The sequence below is a fragment of the Gasterosteus aculeatus genome, chromosome 12 (assembly GCF_964276395.1).
Source record: "Gasterosteus aculeatus chromosome 12, fGasAcu3.hap1.1, whole genome shotgun sequence".
Classification (NCBI taxonomy): Eukaryota; Metazoa; Chordata; class Actinopteri; order Perciformes; family Gasterosteidae; genus Gasterosteus; species Gasterosteus aculeatus.
The window spans coordinates 10,844,487-10,864,210 of record NC_135700.1 but is presented as its reverse complement, the minus strand read 5'-3'; the positions used below and the strand labels follow the sequence as shown (position 1 = coordinate 10,864,210).

General features: G+C 43.8%; 2 protein-coding genes and 1 long non-coding RNA gene across 4 annotated transcripts in view; 2 read left to right on the top strand and 1 right to left on the bottom strand.

The window, feature by feature from the left end:
* The window catches only part of dagla (diacylglycerol lipase, alpha), a 29,089-nt gene extending 16,108 nt beyond the window's left edge, over positions 1-12,981 (bottom strand). For both annotated transcript variants that reach the window (XM_040161533.2, XM_040161542.2), the window contains exons 1-10: positions 12,013-12,981; positions 3,081-3,182; positions 2,782-2,993; positions 2,543-2,644; positions 2,315-2,453; positions 2,117-2,204; positions 1,489-1,623; positions 1,309-1,386; positions 691-815; positions 290-440 (exon numbers count right to left, since the gene is read on the bottom strand). In XM_040161533.2, the coding sequence (XP_040017467.2) occupies positions 290-440; positions 691-815; positions 1,309-1,386; positions 1,489-1,623; positions 2,117-2,204; positions 2,315-2,453; positions 2,543-2,644; positions 2,782-2,993; positions 3,081-3,175 (1,125 nt within the window). In that variant the 5' untranslated portion in view covers positions 3,176-3,182; positions 12,013-12,981. The remainder of the gene's footprint in view (positions 1-289; positions 441-690; positions 816-1,308; positions 1,387-1,488; positions 1,624-2,116; positions 2,205-2,314; positions 2,454-2,542; positions 2,645-2,781; positions 2,994-3,080; positions 3,183-12,012) is intronic.
* Positions 12,982-14,413: 1,432 nt separating this feature from the next.
* Positions 14,414-17,322, top strand: LOC144385309 (uncharacterized). The gene is made up of 2 exons (XR_013451535.1): positions 14,414-14,616; positions 15,332-17,322. It is a non-coding gene; the product is annotated as an uncharacterized LOC144385309 (long non-coding RNA).
* Positions 17,323-18,187: 865 nt separating this feature from the next.
* polr2l (RNA polymerase II, I and III subunit L) lies at positions 18,188-19,598 on the top strand. The gene is made up of 3 exons (XM_040161587.2): positions 18,188-18,295; positions 18,909-19,013; positions 19,322-19,598. The coding sequence occupies exons 2-3, from the start codon at positions 18,919-18,921 to the stop codon at positions 19,428-19,430; spliced, it is 204 nt and encodes a 67-aa protein (XP_040017521.1). The 5' UTR covers positions 18,188-18,295; positions 18,909-18,918; the 3' UTR covers positions 19,431-19,598.
* The last annotated feature ends 126 nt before the right edge of the window (positions 19,599-19,724 follow it).

Genomic DNA, 19,724 nt, shown 5'->3' with positions numbered 1-19,724 from the left:
TTTCCACCTGTTTCTGTCTCCCCGTGAATCTTTGCCCACCGTTTAGGTTCTCTGTCTAACTACCCGTGTACCAAACCCCTGCCTGAAGTAAAGACATTGTTTTTTGACCCTGACTACCTCGCCTTGGGTCTGCTTTTGAGTCCAGGTCCTTGTGGCCCCAGCTCCCTAACACTGTGTATTATTCGATTATCCTCATACTTCCCCACACAACCAATCCCATGTCTTCTTTAGGAAGTGAAAGCCAAACAGCTCCAACTGCTCGTTGTTGGCCAGTTGACAGATTACTCACTGCATCGTGGCAGGATGTGTAGACAATCTGAACCTGCTTGAGGTCCCTATCCAGGAAGTGTCTCCGTATGGCCAGGACATTACAGCCGCAGCAGTTGTCCTCCTCCACTGTCACAGATTGAGACAACCGGGAGCTAGAAACTGAAGTACAGCTGGATTGATAGGAAAAGATGACAAAAAGAAGACGTGAATTAAAAAAAAAAAATGGATGGATGCAAGAGACGTGATGAAGTATCCGTGTAGGTGATGTGTAAGAGAGAACGTGATTAATTAGACAATGTCGGTGAGTGATTGTGGAATGGTTTTATCTCAGTGGCAAGTGTTTGAGCCGCACTGGAGAAGCTCAAGAGACACAGAAGTCAAACAGAAGAAATGTGTGCAGGTGTTTGTGTCAGAGCTCACGGGCAGGAGCTGGCCAGGCGGCACAGCCCACAGGCGGGCTTCCTCATTAGGTACATGGGCCAACCGTACGCAGCCAGCGCAAAGAGCATGTAATAACACACGTCCTTGTACATGTTCATCTCGGTCTGGGGGAGGGAGAGGCAGACGGACACACACACACGTCAGAACAAACCGGTGAGGAATAAGAGCAATTGCACATTAAAAAAACTATTAAATATTTAAATACGCAGAAGTAAATTTAGATTTCTACAAGTACAAAAAAAAAATGCACATGACGAAAAGCTTCTGAGGGACAGAATCTTCAATTAACTGGAGGCTGTGATTTATTACCACGGTTTTAATTGAATGGCGTGAAATTTACTTTAAAAACTTTAATAGTGACTTTGTCAACTAGGACAGCCCCCTGTTTTAGTTTTGTTGTACATTGTATATACTTTACGTGACTTTAAGCAACAATGAAAAAAAGATACATAAAATGAAAAAATTTAAAAACAATTTAAAATACATGTTGTACTTTTATGATCTAGTGGTAGATTTCTAAATTGCTGAACTTTAAAACTTATGTGATAAAAGCACAACCGTCACTTGAGTAAATAAATCACACATTAAGAAACTTACCGAATTCTTAAGGTCCAGGTAACGAGTATTACGAGTGACAGGCATTCCAGACAGGAAGGCTAAGATGTCATTGTTGGCCTTTGGAAGAGACAACACAATAGAGAAGCTGTTTTCATTCCAGCTCTTGGCTACGCAGGCAAACAAATAAGACTTCTTTTTTTTTATTATAGAAAGTGATACCTGGTCCAGGATAGAAGATCTCTTAGACCTCTGCCTCTGGCGGAGAAGTACCAGGCCAGCAATAATATCGCTAGGCACAATATCCAGGTCTCTGAAGAACTCTGCAAAAAGGCTGGCCACTTCTGAATACGCATCCTGGACAGGAGAGGAGCAGACAGTATGACACACCGACTGTTTCCTACGCGTACGTCACATGTGTGTGTGTTGGTGCACCCATGAGGGCGCCTCTCAATATAATCACAGAGGAAACACTGATGCTGATGTCTTACTTGCATGACTTCAGTTGTGCAGTCCAGCCTAGCGTGTAGCTGGTCACTATAGTCACTAGAACGTATATGACTGCAGATTTAAGGACTTGTTTTGTAGACAGCCTATGATGAAGTGATTTAGACTGAAATGAAATGATTTTACATTCACGTTTTCTATAAAATGAATATAAATCTAAAACATTTCTGGTAAGTAGCTGAGCAGTGAGCTCTTTTTCGTGTCGCAGCAGTGACTCATCCTGTCAAGGATTATTTTAATGACCGGCTCACTGGACACTGTGCCTGACATATTTATGCTCTCATTCCTCTGTGTTTCACTTTGACCGGAGAGAGGAAGTGCACGAGTGTGTGTTGTGACTCACGGATTGTGTGTCCTGGGCTCTTGTGCAGCACATGAAGAACTTGAGTCTCCTGCTCCAGCTGCTGGCTTGACCTTCCTCCAGCCGGTGCCTAATTGTGAGAAAAGGCAAAAAAAAACACTGTCAAGACCGAATTTATGGATATGCGTACTCCTTAATGTCGCATTAAGACAAAATGAGAGACAGAAATAAATGTAATACCTGAGTGTGTATGTTGTGAGGTTGCGCTGACGCCGACGGGTGGCTTTCAGTTTGACAAAAGTCCGCCCCGTAGGATCGAAGGTGCACGAGAGGGTAACGCAGACGCTGAAAATGACCAGCCAGTTGCATGCAACGATTCCTGCAAAGAGTATTACCATTATCATTGACATTCAATCCACTCTTATCTTGAAATGTCCGTCCCTCCTTTATATTCTCTCTCTCTCTCACCCAAAGCCAGGTTTTTGGCAGTGACATCAGAGCATGGCTGATAATACTGGACAAGCCAGGAGATTCCCACCACAGCATACACTAGCTCTACCAACAGAATAGCTTGAGAGAGAAAGAGAGAGAGATGAAGAATGATCCATATCTGTCCAATCAATACAGCGTTTGAATCTCTGCCTGACAACCACATCTTCCAGTTGTCTCGGGAATCAAAAGGCGGTAGAGGTCAAAGTGTGTCTTACCTAGCCGTATGTAGATGACATACTGCACTGCTTCCCTGGGCTGCGTATACAGGATGCTGCCCCTCATGCTCAACCACATGATGGCGCTCTCACAGATAAGGCAGCTGACCAGGATGCCCAGGTACCCTCGGCCATGGTCCACTAGCGTCACAGAGCAGGGCTCCTGGGAGCCATACGGGAGGCCGAACAGCACCACGGACAGAACCACCAGCCTCGACATGGAACGTGGAATGAATATACGGCGTATATAATTACAGTGAAATGCACATGCAAAACAAAACATCAATACAGCGACTCACCAGATGCAGTGCAATAGAAAGAGGAAGAGGGCGGGCAGCACCAGGTCATCGCTGCCGACTGACCAGCGCCGCCGAAACATCACCATGCCAGGCATCACTGCCCTGTGGGGAGAAGGAATGCAGAGGGACAACTTCATCATTCCCAAACTGTCGTCTTTGTATAAAAAGTCATTATGCTTCAATTCTCTTTTTGAAAAGGTTTGACCTGATGTCCTACATACTGTACATCCTAATGTCACATGATATGCTTCAAACAACTAAAGAGGGGAAACAGAGGAGCAATGAACAAACAGTTTTATACTGGCAAGGATTTCTCACTAGGGAAAATATTGCTCAACGCTCAAAGACATGATTAGCCCATTGATTTACTTTCTGTTTATCAAACTCGCTTTACGCAAACTAAGTGAGGGCTGCAGGGATTATAACAAAAATAGACCTGCGCAGAAGGAGAAGATTGAAAGATAATGGGGCTTGGAGAAGCTGAGACTAAGTGGGTGAAGGGATGCAGAGAAAATGCACCATTTGATGAAAGAAAGAGAAGCAGCTTTGGTATCTGATGGTACCAGGCTGATTACGGCCACGTGAAAACGCTTCTTTTGTGTCGTTCTGTCCATTCTTCCCATTGGAAAAGCATTGTAAGTTTACCCAAGTTGCCTCTGAAATGCACTGTAGAACGGTTGGTAGGGAGGAAACAGTGAGGAGAGAAGGAGGCGCAGGCAGGCTGATGTAGGCCTCATGGTGCTGGTACAGGCTGACACAGCCCTTATTTTTGTACATGTTTGACAGCTTCGCCATCCATCATGCCAAAATTGTCGACTATAAAAGATACAGCAGAACGAGTAAGTTTTTAAGATATCTTGTTGGTCACTATCCAGCACTCCTCTGTATTGTTTCAGAACATTTCTTCACATTTTACGTCTATTGACAATTGAATTTAGGTTGCATCCAAGTCTCTGCACGACTGGAACAACTTGTTTTCTTCAGAAAATTTGGCATAACTGTGTGATTCCAGTTTTTAAGTTTTTCCGGACATCATGTTCAAGTTTCACACTGGTAAACTGGAACTAACTGCAGTGGAATTCATCGCCATGACGACATCCTTGTCGTTCCATTCCACTTTTTTAGACAGCAATGGTGCAAGCTCGCCGTAAAATCCCTCTAGCTGTCTGTTTGCAGAACAATCACACCTGTAGTCCTTTAGCTTTGTGTTTCAAAATGATCTCTCGGGAACTCAGAGCCCCAATAATGATGATTAGACGCACAGACGGTGGACAGTGTCTGAAAGGAAGTGCGTAACAGGGGAATCCACATTTTCCTACACTTGAATGAATCACTAACCCATTATTCAAAATGTAGAATACCATCTGCACTACTAATTAAAATAGGACATTTGTGAGGAGTTTCCTCTTTGGACAAGTGCCGAAACCTTCCCACCAACCAATCCACTGATCTAAACTGAACGATGTATTACGTGTATTCATTATACTATCTCACCCCGCAAAGACGCTTGAAAATAGGTTTATAGTTTGATCAAGACGGAGGAGAAGGCACCATCCAGCTAATATGATCTTAAAATATGAACAAACTGTTCTTCTGCATAATCAACTGTTACACCGTAATTACCTTTGATTGAAGGAACCAGGCCTAGAGAAAAAAACTGATTCATTGAGGCATTTGTGCAACCACCTACACAGCTCTCAGTAGGGGCATGTGGAGTACTATAGGAAAACACTGGCATTTCCTCTGAGGACAAATACCTTCCACCGTCCCTTCTTCTCCTTCAGTGAACACACCCAAAGCACTGAAGACCTTGCTGTCAGAATGGATTCAAAATGCATTCAAACGATGTAGGTTTCAGATTTCTTCAAAATCAATTGGCAAAGTTTTATGGTGGAAGAAATGCCTTCAGCATGCTTGTTAGGTCTCAAATGCACAATGCGTCTTGGTGTACACAGTCTCTATAACTATTACTATTACCCGGCTATTGCTAAAGCTGGAGACTGGACTCACGCATCACGATGAGTGCAGAGGTTTGCTAATGTGAGTCAAGTCAAAAGATGTTAAGCTTCAGCTAAAAGTGGATCACTTCCAACAGGGGACAGTACATGGCAATTATTAACTTCTCTTCTATTCCGTAGAGAGAAAGAAATGACTGGTGGAAGTGGTTTGGCCTTTGGATTGACATTAATCAAGCACACACCCACTGTATTCACGCAAATAGGAAACTATTTGGCTGCTGGTAATTGCACAGCTAAGATTTCTACTTGTCTAAATGAAGTGCTTACCTCCCAATAGTGGCCACAATGATTAGACCCTCATCAACACCATCACTCAATGAAAAGCACAATAAAACTATAGCTTACACGGTAATGAAGTTGAATCTCCACCACGAGGTGAGCTTCATGAAACTCGTATTCATTGCAGGGCTGCTGCATAACACGTGTTATGGTGCTTCTCTTATCTTATCAATTTAAATACTGCACGGTAAAAAGAAAACAACCGGCCAAGTGATTCCGTGGAATGGGCTAAAATAATACGGGACACTTTATGCCCAGTGACGACTAATCCTTTCCGTGTTTTAGTGGCAAGAGAATTGTTTTCACAGCGACTAAACCCGAGAGTTGGTGTTGGCAGGTGATCCCGATTGGCGTGTAGAGGTGTAGAGTCCAGCCACGAGCAGCGACAGTGTGCAGGTCTTCTGTCCAATGAAAGCACGACAGCAGGTGGTTTCACCGAGTGGCAGACCATCAACAAAAGAAGACTGATGACACAGTGAAATCAGCCCGGAAAACCTCCCTCTCAAGCTTTAGTGCTTGCTGTGATTATTTGTAAAACTCCAAAGCTCCAGAGGGAGACTCGAGCAATACGTTTGGGGTGACACAACTCTTCACCCACAGATTACAGCTTTTAGGTAACGGCAGACAGTGGAGGACTTGTGAGACTCTATCCGGGCTGGAGTAACATTAAAGAGGACAGTAGGAGGAGGGAGGGAGGGAGGGAGGAGAAGAAGAGGGGGAACATCTGCCCTCCCCCGTGACTTATTTAGGGCAAAACAATTAGGCCGATGAAATCAAGGAGATCTCTTGAATGCAGAAGGTGCGCACGTCCTCCAGGGAGCCTGTTATCAGCACTCTCCTCCAGGCTTTTTATCAAACTCCCAACCGTGACCTCTACTGTGGAAAAAAAACAACTATAAACAGGATCACAACAGAGAGTTACAGTGTGAACGTTTAGAAGTAGTACGTGTTGATCTCCCCAGTAAAGTTCTTATAAGTTAGTAGTGCCAGCTTCATCCATCTGCCCATGCATCCATCCGTTAAATGTCCCGTTCAGCTCACAGAGATGGAGACGAGCACATCATGTGCTGGGAGATTTATGGTTTTCAAGTTACAGGTTTTATGGCCTTTTTTTTTTTTTTTTTAAAGCATCATGATTGCTCAAGTGTATGAAACACTGTGCAAAGACAAGCGCTCTATATTGATGGAACAGAGAGAAGCAGCAAATCCTGGATACAGTCTTATAAATCATTAGCAACCCTGAGCAGACCGGACAACGATACGTGTATTCTATCTGTACTGAGGTGGTATTCGCACATTTTGAGCCTCTGTAAGGAATCACCCGAGGCAACAGACTCTGAGGGCAGTTAATAATCCCGAATGATCCCTCCCGGGGTTCTATGGAGATCAATGTACATAGAGCACCTCAGGAAATTGTCCCCGGTAACAATCAGTGAATCCATTTTCCGCTTTTCTCTCCTTTTTTGACGAAGCGCTTTTTAGAAGAAACGCTAGCCTAATAATCTTAATATAGGTAATGGCTCCAGGTAAACTGACAGACATTAATAAGTTCTGTGTGCAACTAATTAGCTGACCGTTGGCAGTCGGGGCTGTGCAGGCCTTGCTTCATGGAGGAGGACGCTGGTCATCAGTCAACACCTCCAGCCCTCATCCTCACCAGATGCCTCCATAATGGCTCTCCCATCCATTACACATGGGTTTGCCTATTAGTGCTGCTTTTAAGCTTACTACTGTCATTGACTGACATTAGGGGAAGCAATTTGACTGCTTCCGCAACGGTGATCACTAAGCTTTACATTCAGCAGTTTGAATTTCATACTTCTATAGTAAAGTGTACTTTTGTAGTACACTTAACTTCCTTAACCAACCGGCAATTTCTGATTGAAACAGGAAGGCGGATTTCTTTTTCTATGAAAAATGTGCAATCAGAAAAACTGCATATCTTCAGAAAGTAGAAAAACAAGCAGCAACTTGAAAGGTGGCTAGTAGAGTGTGAAATGCAGCATTCTTGTGAAAATGGTGGCTGCCAGATAAAAAGAATACGCAAATCCTATCCAGCTGCAAAAATGAGACTTTACATGCATTGTTGACTAATTCTACTTTGCAAAACTCAACCACAAGCTCAGACCCCCACATGAACATGTCATGTTTTTGTGATGAAATCCGACGTGAGAAGTAACAGGCCAAAAAGAAAAGAAACTACAGAGTCAGGACTGATAGGACTTCCGTTATCAGTTTGATTCCACACAGCTTGTTTATAGCAAAGTTGTAACATAGTGACGTGGATGTCAATTTCACTTTACAAGACATAGTCTACAACAAATGTACCGTGGTTTTGGAAACAGTCAAATGTGTTTAGAATTGATAGGGATTTTGTAAATTGGTAAATCATCTCTGCTTTTGTTTTATGCAAACTTTCCCGGTTTGTGTAAATAAACAGCCTTTGAGCTCGGACACAATGTATGGATATATGTTTGCACTAAATGGACATTTGCACATTTCATTAATTGTGGGGGAAAGGGTTCATATAAACCGTTTTAATAACTATGAATGTTATCAGAAGCCTGTATAACCACAATGTCACAAGCTTAGCATGTCTTCCTCACCTCTCCCTTTACTGTAATTTAAGATATGATTTTTTTCTTTTTTTGTTTTATTCCACTAAACACCATTTTCATATCACTGAGAATAGTTATTCAACAAACATATGTGTTGCTAATATAATGTAAATGATAACCTGATTCAGAGTCGGCAGCCAGTTGAGCCAATCTCATTAAAACCCTTATTAAAAGCCCCCAAGCAATAAATACAATTCTGTTCCAGCACCTGAAGCTGACACACCAGACCCCCCCCCCACAGTGTTCCTAACCTGAGATCAAGAGAACACCTAAATGTCTAAAGCCTGACCTTTAAGGCCACCTCTGTCATGATCGCCATGATCGCCGTCCCTCTCCACCCGACTCGGTGACTCCAAATGACACGCGCTTTGTGAAAAGGCCGTGACACGTTCCTGCGCACGAGCAATGCTTTTGTCCATCGCACAGCGCGCTACTGTGCGCCGGGCCCAGGCCCTGACCCACGTGACGCAACAACAATGATGCAACGACAATGATGCAACGACAATGACAGGCGCTCCCCGTCCGTCATTATGTCTTTGTGTGTGACATGGACATGAGACAAACGGGGCAACGGCATGCAGCGCGGCATCATACAGGGAGCGCATTCACATAGTTCTGCCCACACATGCTATTCAAAGCCACTTACACAAGTATTTGAACACTATATGGAATATTCTAAATGTAGCTGTTAAGTCTTTATTTGGGCAGCACACACACACACACACACACACACACACACATAGTTCTGGTATGATGAGCCGCTCAGGTGTTTCTGTATCTTACCATCTCACTGACACTTAGTCTGCTGCAGCAACAGCAGCATCGGGACAAACTTTAGGGCACCGCCGGGTGGTAGAAAACTCATTATTTTCTATCACATTGTCTCCCAGATAAAGCTTTCCTTTACCACCACTGTAGGCGAGCGACGCACACACACAGACGGATGGACACACACACACCCGTTGATGAGAACTTTCTAATCTCATAATTCATGAAAGATTAATACACACAGCAGGCCCTACAGATGTTCCATTTGCTACTGAAGCATCATAGTTCAGACCATCTAATTATGAGGTTGGTGATCAAACCAGATCCTGCCGTGTACATTGAGTGTGTTGGCTTAAAGGCTGGTTCACTGTGCAGTGAGGTGTTGGGCACGATGTCTTAAGAAAATTAGCGTGATGGCTTGAATGCAACAGCCTTAAAATCCCTCCGTCTCCTCTGCTCTCCGTTGTACGTCCATCTGGTGCGGCCTCTCTCTTTTTCTGCCGGGTCACCGTTCCATTCCGCTCAGATCGAGATTCTCTCCAGCACTCGTCACATGCCCGGCTCTGCTTACTGTCGTCTCTAATGCTCCCGTCTCTTCCCATTCCGTCAAACCACAGCAGCGTTCTGTCCATCCTAAAGCATCTCGTCCATCTCCGATCTCCATCTCGCCTTTCGCCTTCCCGTCCTCCTGCGCTCTCCTTCTACCCACACACTCATTCAGTATTCATATTTTAGAGGACATCCATGAGCATGAAACCTAGTGTGTGCATCTGTACCATTTGCGGTGCAGAAGAAACCTACATTTTCTCCTCGAGCTTCCCCCCCCCGTCCGCCCTCCTCCTTTCCCTTATCGAGCTAATCCAGATTCTGGTTTTGCTTTGGTGTTGCTCATCTTTTTTTAGACTGAAAGCCATGTGCCACTCACTCCTACTCTCCCTCTGCCTCTTTCTCCATCTTTTTCTCCCACTGCCACCCACTCAATCCCTTTCACCTCTTCCCACTCCATTTTCTCCTACCTCAGTTGATGTGATAGTATGTGCACTGCACATCGCATGTGTGCATTTGCGTGCCGATTACGTTTTTTGTGTGTGCTGGTGTGGTGACATATGCGGTGTGCCAACCTGTCGGCGGCACACCGCATATGTCACCACACCAGCACACAAAAACCACAAACAGATCTGTTTTTCATTGTATCTGGTCAGACGCTGAAAACAGCTGCAGTAGTTTTTCTCCTGCATCCCTACGGTTGTCAGCAGAGTGCTGATGGCATTGTGGTTCTTTAAGTTGGTGTTTTCTCACACATTCACATTTTTCACACTGTCTATAAATGTCTTGGCAGCCGGATCCTCAATACTTATAACACAGTGATGGCCTTTTCCATACGGCTTATCTGGATCGGAGGTCCAATGACGCGCTTAAAAATGTTAATGGGATAGTTAACTCTCATGAGCTCCATCTTTGACAAATGATTAGAAGGAGGCAACTGGCAATCTTAATAATAATTAATAATAATAATTTATTTTTTGTGATATATATTTGCAGTTTAATTTAGTGTAAAGGTTTCAGTCAACTCACTCACACACTGTTCAGCTGATATGTGTAAACAAATTAATTAACGGATGGCACGTTCCATTTAATGTGGGAGTGCAGCGTCTTTCCAAAATTGACTTTTGTTTCTCTGTTTCTCAAGTGCTCGTTACAAGTCATCGATCGACGCAGCAAAGTATGGCCCGCTGAGATTTAAAAGTCCCATCAACACATACAACTTTGGCTACCAAACTTAGGACTCGCCTATTTATAGCTGTTAAAGGATGTCTGTTGCCACGTATAATTACATAGATTGTAACCGGTCCTGGAGACAAACTCACTATCCCTGATCTGAACTAACCATCCTCCATACACACACACACACACACACACACGTAACAGGACTTCATACATTCATGTAAGGCTGTGCTCACAGTTACATACATGAGCAATAACCGCGTGTTTAATGCTGCAGAATGCTCTACTTGGCTGCGACCTCGTCCCAGAGCCGTGTAATTCCTTGCATACCTGTTAATACCCAAACACTGGGGCCCGTCCAATCAAATCATCAAAAAGAATTAGTGGGTATTACAGAAGAGGAGCACGTTTTCTGGCACGAGGAGAGGTCACACGTTGGTTTTGGAGACAACATACTGTATATCTCCCTGGATGCACTTGGTTAGAGTGCAAGTCTACAGGTATGCCGGGGAACAAGGTGTAAACACTGGTGTTGGTGCAGCTTCACGTGCATGGGCTTGTATAGATTTTATTTTTTAATTGTTGTTTCTCGTAGTCAATAGACGGAAAGTAAAAGGAAGAACACCACGCGTACTTGAGCTTAAACAGAAGACTACAACTGGTCTAAACTAGAATATGTTCCACTTTGAGTGTCATGACTCTGATTTAATTAGCATCTCTTGTTTTGCTAATGGAACACATGAAACTGTCTTATACTGGATTATCACCTTATTGACATTACAAAGCATTTAGAGCTGAGCGCGGTCCTCGTTATTACCATTTGGCACCCATGAATCGAATGTATGCTGAAACTTAACGCAGGAATGTTGCAATGGACACAACTGGAAGACTGTGAGGAAAGGAGGGCCCTAATCATCAGCCAAATATTTTTAGCGTGAGTGATAAACAGGCGTGACATTCCCCTTAATGATGCTGTGCCAGTTCATTTTCTTAAAGAGGAAACAATCTGCTTACCAACCAAAAGCACGCCGTCTGCTTAGTCCGGTTGGTCAAGTCTCCTTTTAGAAATGCAAGTAGAAAAAAACTACTGGCACAGCATGTATTGGTTTAAAGTACTGGCAGTACTTTAAACCAATACATGCTGTGCCTTTGGACTCGTTTAGCCTGTATGGGGCATTTACTATTATCTTGGCATTTTATAGAACAAAAAGAACAAACTATAGCTGAACCACTGAACTATGTATTCAGCTGCAGTCCCGCGGTTTGTTCCCGTGTGCAACAACGTGATTACAGCGAGGAGATCCGCGGCGGCGGCGGCTAATCTCGGATGATCATCCCGGACGCCTTAGGTGGCATCTCGCGGGCCTGCATAGCTAATAGAGATGTGGCCTAAGAGACGTGTCTCCGACCGGCACTAAAGCAGGGATTAACGAGCCGGGTCACGCCGCGCAGCGTGCGCCCGGAGGCGGGTACTCATCGGTCGGACGGGTCACTCGGGCCGGTCGCCCCATCGCCGCCGCTCACCTGTGTTTTCTCGGTGCTTCGCCAGGAGCCGCTGCATCGGTCCCGCTCGCGCGCCCATATCCGTCCGACTGCCGACGCCACCAGCCTCACTCTCCCCCGGCCCAGAGGTTGTTTTGGGGGGGTGTGTGTGTGTGTGTGGGGGGGGGGGGGTTACTCGCAAATGCCCTTTTCCGATACAATTATTATGATAACCGTAAGGACGTCATTGCGGCGGGTGCGATGAATGGATCCGCGGACGTCAGGGGGCTCGCCCGGGTGCGGGGCGGCTGATGCATGCCATCGATGTCGCTCTGCAAAGCCCCCACTTGGGGAGGACCCGACTGCCTTCGCCCGGCTCCCTCCGCGTAATCGCAACGCGTCGTCCGTCACGCGCCGTGGCAGTTTCAATTCAGCGTGGGTACATTTCCCACGTCGTGATGACTTCTATCCAAAGAAGCGTAGCGGCGTCGCTGGAGGTGGTGGGGGTGGTGGTGGTGGTGGTGGGGGGGGGGGGGGTGATGAACGAGAAGAGCCGTTCAAATCTGTCGTTGTGGTCGGCAGCTTGTGCGTGCCGTCCGCCGGACGACTCCCGAACCCCCGGTGCGGAAAGCAGCTGAACGGAGGCAGCGTTTTCCACAGGATCCGGCCCAACCCCTCGGACGCTTCTCCCACCGGGGGAGAGAAAAAAAAGGGAAAAAACACGCAGTCACCGGCTATTATTCCCTTTTCCGCGTCAGCCTGCGCCAATAGCGTACGGCGTTCCCGTTTGCGCACACCTGACTCCGGGTTTTTTTTTTCTTCACGAAACGTCAGTCCGGAGGACACTTTGGCGGCTCGCGCGGAGAAACGGCGCCACTGGTGGTTTCTGTAAAAAAAAAATCAAGGAATCCTGCCACGGAATCAAAGAGTGCGCTGTTTTCCGGGAGGTTGCCGCTCCTCGTTCTTGGCTTTTTACCAGAAAGACTCGAGGCTTGAGAGGGCGATTTGACTGCTTAGATAATGCGGAGCTGCCAACTTGTCAGGAAGCCTTGGGAGTGGGGTTCTGTCGGGCGTGGACACGGCGGCCACCTACCGTCGGGGAGACGAACCAACGCCGCTCGGACCGAAGTCCGGTTGTTTTGGGGGGTTTTTGCGTGAGAAATTGGACGTGTGGCGGGAGTTCTTAAAGGTGTTAACAACAACTTATTGTCACTTCGTATCCCTCATATTAACACATTAAATTGTGCTTTGAATATCAGGGATAATTCAAATCCATATCAGGTTGTAATGAAGTGGACTCGTTGAATCTTTAAATTTTCCCATTTCTTTTTTTTCTTACAGAAGTAGGTTCCGTACCGACTCGCTCCGGCATTCGCTTCAACTCGAATCCATTTCAACGACGTCTCCGTGCGGAACCGATTTCCATCTTGGCAGACGACCGTCTTTTTTTAGACGTATACTGGGCGTGGTTCCGCGTCACGCAGAATATACACCGCATATATGGCGGGGAGATGCAGGCGGATAAGTGAAAACTACGCCACTGCTAGTTAGTAGGGAAACACCTGATCAGAACCCCTCCTGGTCCAGTCGCCCGGGACTTTTCCCTCTGACCTCAGCGCTCCCGGTTATTTGGCGGATAACTTCATTCTTAAAATAGATGCAGGGCCGCGTGTCACCGGCGTTGTCAATCGTAAAGGAATTTTCTGTTGTTGCTTTATTGCAATAGTTCCCACATTACACAGCATACGTGTGCGTGATGCAAGGTTACACCCATTCGGGGTCCAACCCTCTTATGGGAACTGACAGAAGGAAAGATAATGGGTTTCACGGGAGTGTTTGCTTGTGGGGAGAAATGCAGAGAAGGGCATTTTTACCTTCCAATAAACTGTCCTTGTACTGCATGTGTGAGTTTAATAGTTGGAATTGCACCACGCATATGTTTTTTTGGGTCAAAGAGAGCTCTTACTCAAGCCCTCTGCACAACATTAGTGCAGCCAAAGTGGTTACACGCCGCATATGCACATTAAAGAGGCTGGCACTGTAAGCTCTAAAAAAAGACTATTATGTGAAGGTTCTGTACCACAGATAAACAATATACGGTCTGCTGTCCTCAGTTGTGATTCCTACACAAAGCAGATACGTCAAAGTCAGAAATAAGTTTCTGACATTTAAACACGCTGGAAAATGATTGTATGCTCAAGACAGCCAATAATACCCCCCCTCAACCACACTCAAAGCCAGCATTTTAAACAGTTTAAGTAACTGTTTAATCTGAAATCAAATTTGCTTGAGTACACATCCAAAACAATTCAAGTTACATTTTCTAAATGCTCTCTCCCACTGCACCATACTGGTGTAAAATTGAAGTAAACGTTTTTCTAGGCATACAAACTTAATGAATATTCTTTAAAAAAAAAGAAGCAGTTATGTAATTTGATGACATCCTGGCTTTTAGAGTGGTGCAACAGACACCCCCTGTTTTCAGGGACTAGATGGTATATCCCAGTCTCTCCCTCTCTATTTCTCCTCCCTCCTGCTTTTAGTGTCCTCCATCCATCTTCCTCTTTCGTAAACTAAAGACCTTTTCACCAAGACATTTACTCATCCATCTGTTGTTCTTGAAACATCTACAGACGTGCTGAAGAGGTATGTTGCGTCCTTATTTCCTCTCATCACATCAGTGCAGGATTTAGAGCATTTTTTTAAAGATGTGTAAGGCCTACATTCTGTAAATGGCAAGTTGCTATGATGTGCTCAATACATTTTTAGCAGGCTTTGTTGTTTTTCCATTTGCTTTTCACTGATTTCCTTGCAGTCATGGTGGTCCTTATTTGTTTCCTCCATCTTGTCCTCCATTTAGCACGCATGATTTGTGCAGTTTTACAGAGACAACTGAGAGCGAGACAGGGGGCAAAGATTAAATCCACACAGTATTGCCTGTAGATCGGGCACACGTTGGGATCATAGAAATACATATTCAGTCCTAGACGTTGAATAATCTCTGCAGCTGCAGTTCCATCTTCAGCCATTTCAAAACTGACACATTTCCCAAGAAAAATCAGCACACAGGATGCTGGGACATTATTTTTTCACTGGAAGATTTTCTCACAGCTGCCTAGACCAAAATAAACTATTCCCTGTCCTCTGAGCGTCTGCGTGTTCCCATCAATGTCATGTGTTTCCAAGGTCACATATAGGGCCCCGCCACCACACGACTGCTTTCACCGCTGTACAGTGAACACACGATTTTAAAGGCCTCCTTCGAATGCCTATGTCTCTACATTCAGCACAGCAGATAAAACGCCGGCTGAGCCTAAATCAGAGGGATAATCTGGCCGTCTTGTTTGCTGTGTTTCCTCAGTGAAGCAGCACAGAGCTGACCAAATAAAGACTCCTCCTGACCAGACCACACCTCTGTCTTTGAGTCGATGGAAGCCAAGGCCAAGTCCGGGGCTTCGGCACCCAAGGCGCCAACTAAAGCAGAGAAGAAGGAGCTGGCAGCCCCACGCAAAGCTGAGCCTGCACCTGCAGCCCCTGCAGCTCCTGCAGCTCCGGCAGCCCCTGCAGCCCCTGCAGCCCCCGAGCCGGAGCATCCTCCTCCCCAGGATGGGGCAGCAGAAGCTGAAGCAGCAGCAGCAGGTGACGAGGCTGCGGCCTCCGGCACAGACTCTTTGGAACAGCTGAAACCGTTTCTCATTGGTGGTGCCGTTATAGCTGCAGGTGCCGTCTTGCTGGGAGTGCTGCTACTGGCGAGGAGAAATTAAGACCAAATTATTATCTCAAATTAAAGTATTTATTGGGATATGAGTTAAGAGTGGTGTTGGCTGGGGGTTTAGAGACTATTATGGTACAGATGGGGGATGGGGGGTCACTCTTTATCTTGTGTTTATTTATTTTTTAGCCTGCTTTCACTTATAGTGAATCCAATCATTCAAGTTTCGATAAAGAGCATAATTGCACATGATATATGCATGCATTTGTTTTAATACTACTTCCGAACTGTATAAACCCATTTTCTTAAAAAAAATCACACTAGTACTGAGCAGAGAGCCCAAACTCTCTAAAGGTAGCTACTTTTGTTTTCACAAATATTAACAACAACAACAACAAATATTTGCAACATATATAAATCCTTGCTCCAGAAATCCACCTGGTTCACTTTGCTAATACTGGCTATCAGAGCGCTCCTAACGTTTATTTCACCTTTGAATTAGACAATTGAAAGAGTATGTCTGAAAACAGGTAGAAATATGCTTTGGTTAAAGAGAAATAGAAGAAGAAAACAAAATACACAAAGTGGTATAGGAATGGCATTTAGCAGATTGTAAGACATAAAACATGTACTATATGTGTCAGAGAAATATATAGTAAAGTTACCTTTCAATGTAGAATAAGATTTTTACTTTACTGTTAAATGATGTCACAAATCAATAACCTTTCATGTCTCACTCAACATCCACGGTTCACTCTTACGATAGATTAGCCATTAGTGTTGCATTAGCAGGTTTAAAGCCTGCTACCAAAACGTAAGAGTTGTTTATCTCTTCACTGTGTTCCACTCATGAGGCCGTTGGAGAAAAACAAAACGCAATCCTCAGACATACCCATGCACAACTTCATTGTAATGCGAGGTTGTTATTACAATGCCAGTGGTGTGTAGATGTTTCTGTTACTACAACTGTTGAGTTGTAGTAAACATTAAAAAAATTCCACTTCTATTGAAGGAAGCTCTCAATGGTTCAGCTGTACACGTTAGTGCACACTCATTATGTAAATCTCATGGAGATGTCACTGCTGCATAAGTAGATAGACAGACAGTTCTGAACATTATTGTAGGGCCCTTATGCATTTTACCAACACATTACAGGCCCAAAAATACTGTAATAACATACCTCATATTCACCACAGTCCACACCTACACACACATAAAAAAGATGGTATGCCCACACCAAAACAAAGTTCACATTACATTGTACAAGGCAGTGTTCCAATAAAAAGAGAAATCCTATTTTCATAATGTTAACAGCGTATAAATGCAATAATTCAGATAGGACTCCTGATTTAGCACCTGTGCTGTAGCAAGTTAAAGTACATATATGATGATATAACGATATTCGTGGTGATAATGATGTATGAAGTTAGTGAATGCAATGATGCCGATGATACAAATGATGACTGCAATGATTATGTTTTCAATGGGGACTTTTATGATGATACCAATGGTTATGATATATTTTTGATATATTTCTAACATATTTCCCTTATGTACACTCCCCTCTTCCCCCAAACTCCAAAGTGTAAAAAAGGAGCGGTCGTAATCTAACCTTTATTAAAGACAGTGAACCAGCCCAAGTAAATATTTCTTCATTTGAAATTTTGTGTATTAAGTGTCAGCTTTGTGAGATTCGTGTTTCAAATGTTATGAATGGGTTCTTTGGTCTTTAGAAAATTCTAGAAGCAAACCAATTCAGTTACATTAACAAAAGCAAAAAATTCAAGTGGGATTTTTAAAACAGTTTCAAAGGGAACATAAAAGTACAGACGTTGCAATTTACAACAGTTTGTAACGTGAAAAATATCCACTGTCAAATTAAGATTTTAATATTCATAAAAACTATGAAAACAAAGATTGAATATCCGGGTGTAAACTACTACATTTAGTTTTCTTTGAAAACAAGGTTTATGGTACAATTGTAGAATATCGTTCATCAGCAGTCACTACACATGTTTAATTGCTCTAATTTGAAGGACACTTGCTAAAACATGTGTGAGTTGTTACTCTCAGTTATCAATCCGTAGACTAGCTAATATAACTCATCCAGCAACACCCACAGAAGTGTTTCATTGGGCCTTTAATCAGGGAGAGGCCGTGTGGGGTATGATAGGATGTTGCTAAAAGATTTAGGCCAAGACTTGGCACAAAAAGTGCAACAAAACTCACCAGAATCAGGGAGTCAATTATCATTTGAGAGGTTTTTCATCGTACACATTTTGAGTCACAGCTTTTGAAATATACAGTTGCCATTTTACTGTACTTAACTTTGTCTTTTTTAAGACAATGATTGTTTTGCTGTGGATTTATTTAATGGTACACTGGGAGATGTTTTAAATATTCGTGCTTCCTATTGATAGCAATGAGGTTGTATGGTTTGCATCAAATAACACTTTATTTGATACTTTACATTTTCATTAAGCCTTTGAGCAACGGAAGCCTTTATTTTGAAGGGTCGGGGCGGAAACGTTTTAGTTTCGGCTGGAGGGAACGAGGGAAGCTACAATCAGTTTCTCTCAGACAAACTTAAAACTTAAGCTTGATCTGATAACGGTGAGTAAATAACATTTTTATGTTACAACTTTATACATGTTGTATTTACTGTTAAATAACCAACATGCGAATGTGTGGCTAAGTCACATATTATTGATGGAGAACCTTAGTTTACTGTTGTGCTAATCGCGTGGCTACAGTATTGTACCAGACGCTACTATTAAGCTTTAATTAATTATTTTATCCAACTGACAAATACCGAATGAACACTACAGAGTAAATAAACTACTGTAATTTCAGACTGCTTTTGCGTCAACGAAAATAAGTCCATTCAAGCCAAGCAGAGTGAAGCTGTATAGCTGAAAAGCATGTATGCTGCCTACCCGTCGGCTAGCCGACAGCTAAGTGAGCTAACAACGCGATGAGCCGCATGTAACCGCTGTAACGTTACTTCCAAGGAGGTGGAGTCGCGTGCATCATATCCTAACGTGGTTACTGGCGTGAGCCACATGCAATCTAAAGGTTATCCGTAATGTTACTTGCATGAAAACCCCGGTTTCCTCTGATCGTTGCCGTATGATTTATGGACGCTGCGTTGCTAACATGATCGTGCTAGCAAACCATGTTTGACTCTGGGATGATCGCTTACACGGTGGTGTGTTTCTGTCCCCAGGTGCTTTACGATGATAATCCCCGTCCGGTGTTTCACGTGTGGGAAGATTGTGGGGAACAAGTGGGAGGCCTACCTGGGCCTACTTCAAGCAGAGTACACGGAGGGGTGAGAAGGATACCTGCTGGTTTATCGATGCATCAGATATTACTCCAATCGTGAATATGGCTTTATTCCAAACCGAAACAAGTACATATGCAACTTGAACGTCAGCAACCGCAGACAAAACACTTTATTAGCAGTACAAAAACAAATTAACACTATAGCCATTCCCTTCATGGTATTGTGTTGTCAATATATATTAAGACTTATGATTCGATTTATCTGATGCCAGTTACAATACTATCCTGACTTGTTCATTTAATGATCTGTATGCCATGCATTAGGACTAACATGACCCCCTCTCTCCTATTTAGCGACGCCCTTGATGCCCTCGGCCTGAAGAGATACTGTTGTCGGCGGATGCTCCTTTCTCATGTGGATCTTATTGAGAAATTGTTGAATTATGCTCCATTGGAGAAGTGATTGTTACTGGCTACCTTCACAAATAACAAACTTTTAGGCTTGTAGCATGGACAGACTGAACGGCCATGCCAAAAATATTTGTCAGAACAAATGGCAATTAGAATACACATATGGAACTTTGCACCACCTTGAAATGCTTTTTTTTCTAAATAAATGGGTTGAATGACATTGTCACTACTGTTTTATCCAGTTACCACAATCTTCCAACTGTATGGCCTAAAAATAACCATCTTAAATTTATAAGTAGTGTTTTCCTCGGTAAAATTAGTGCTAGTAATTTGCTTGCTTATAGTA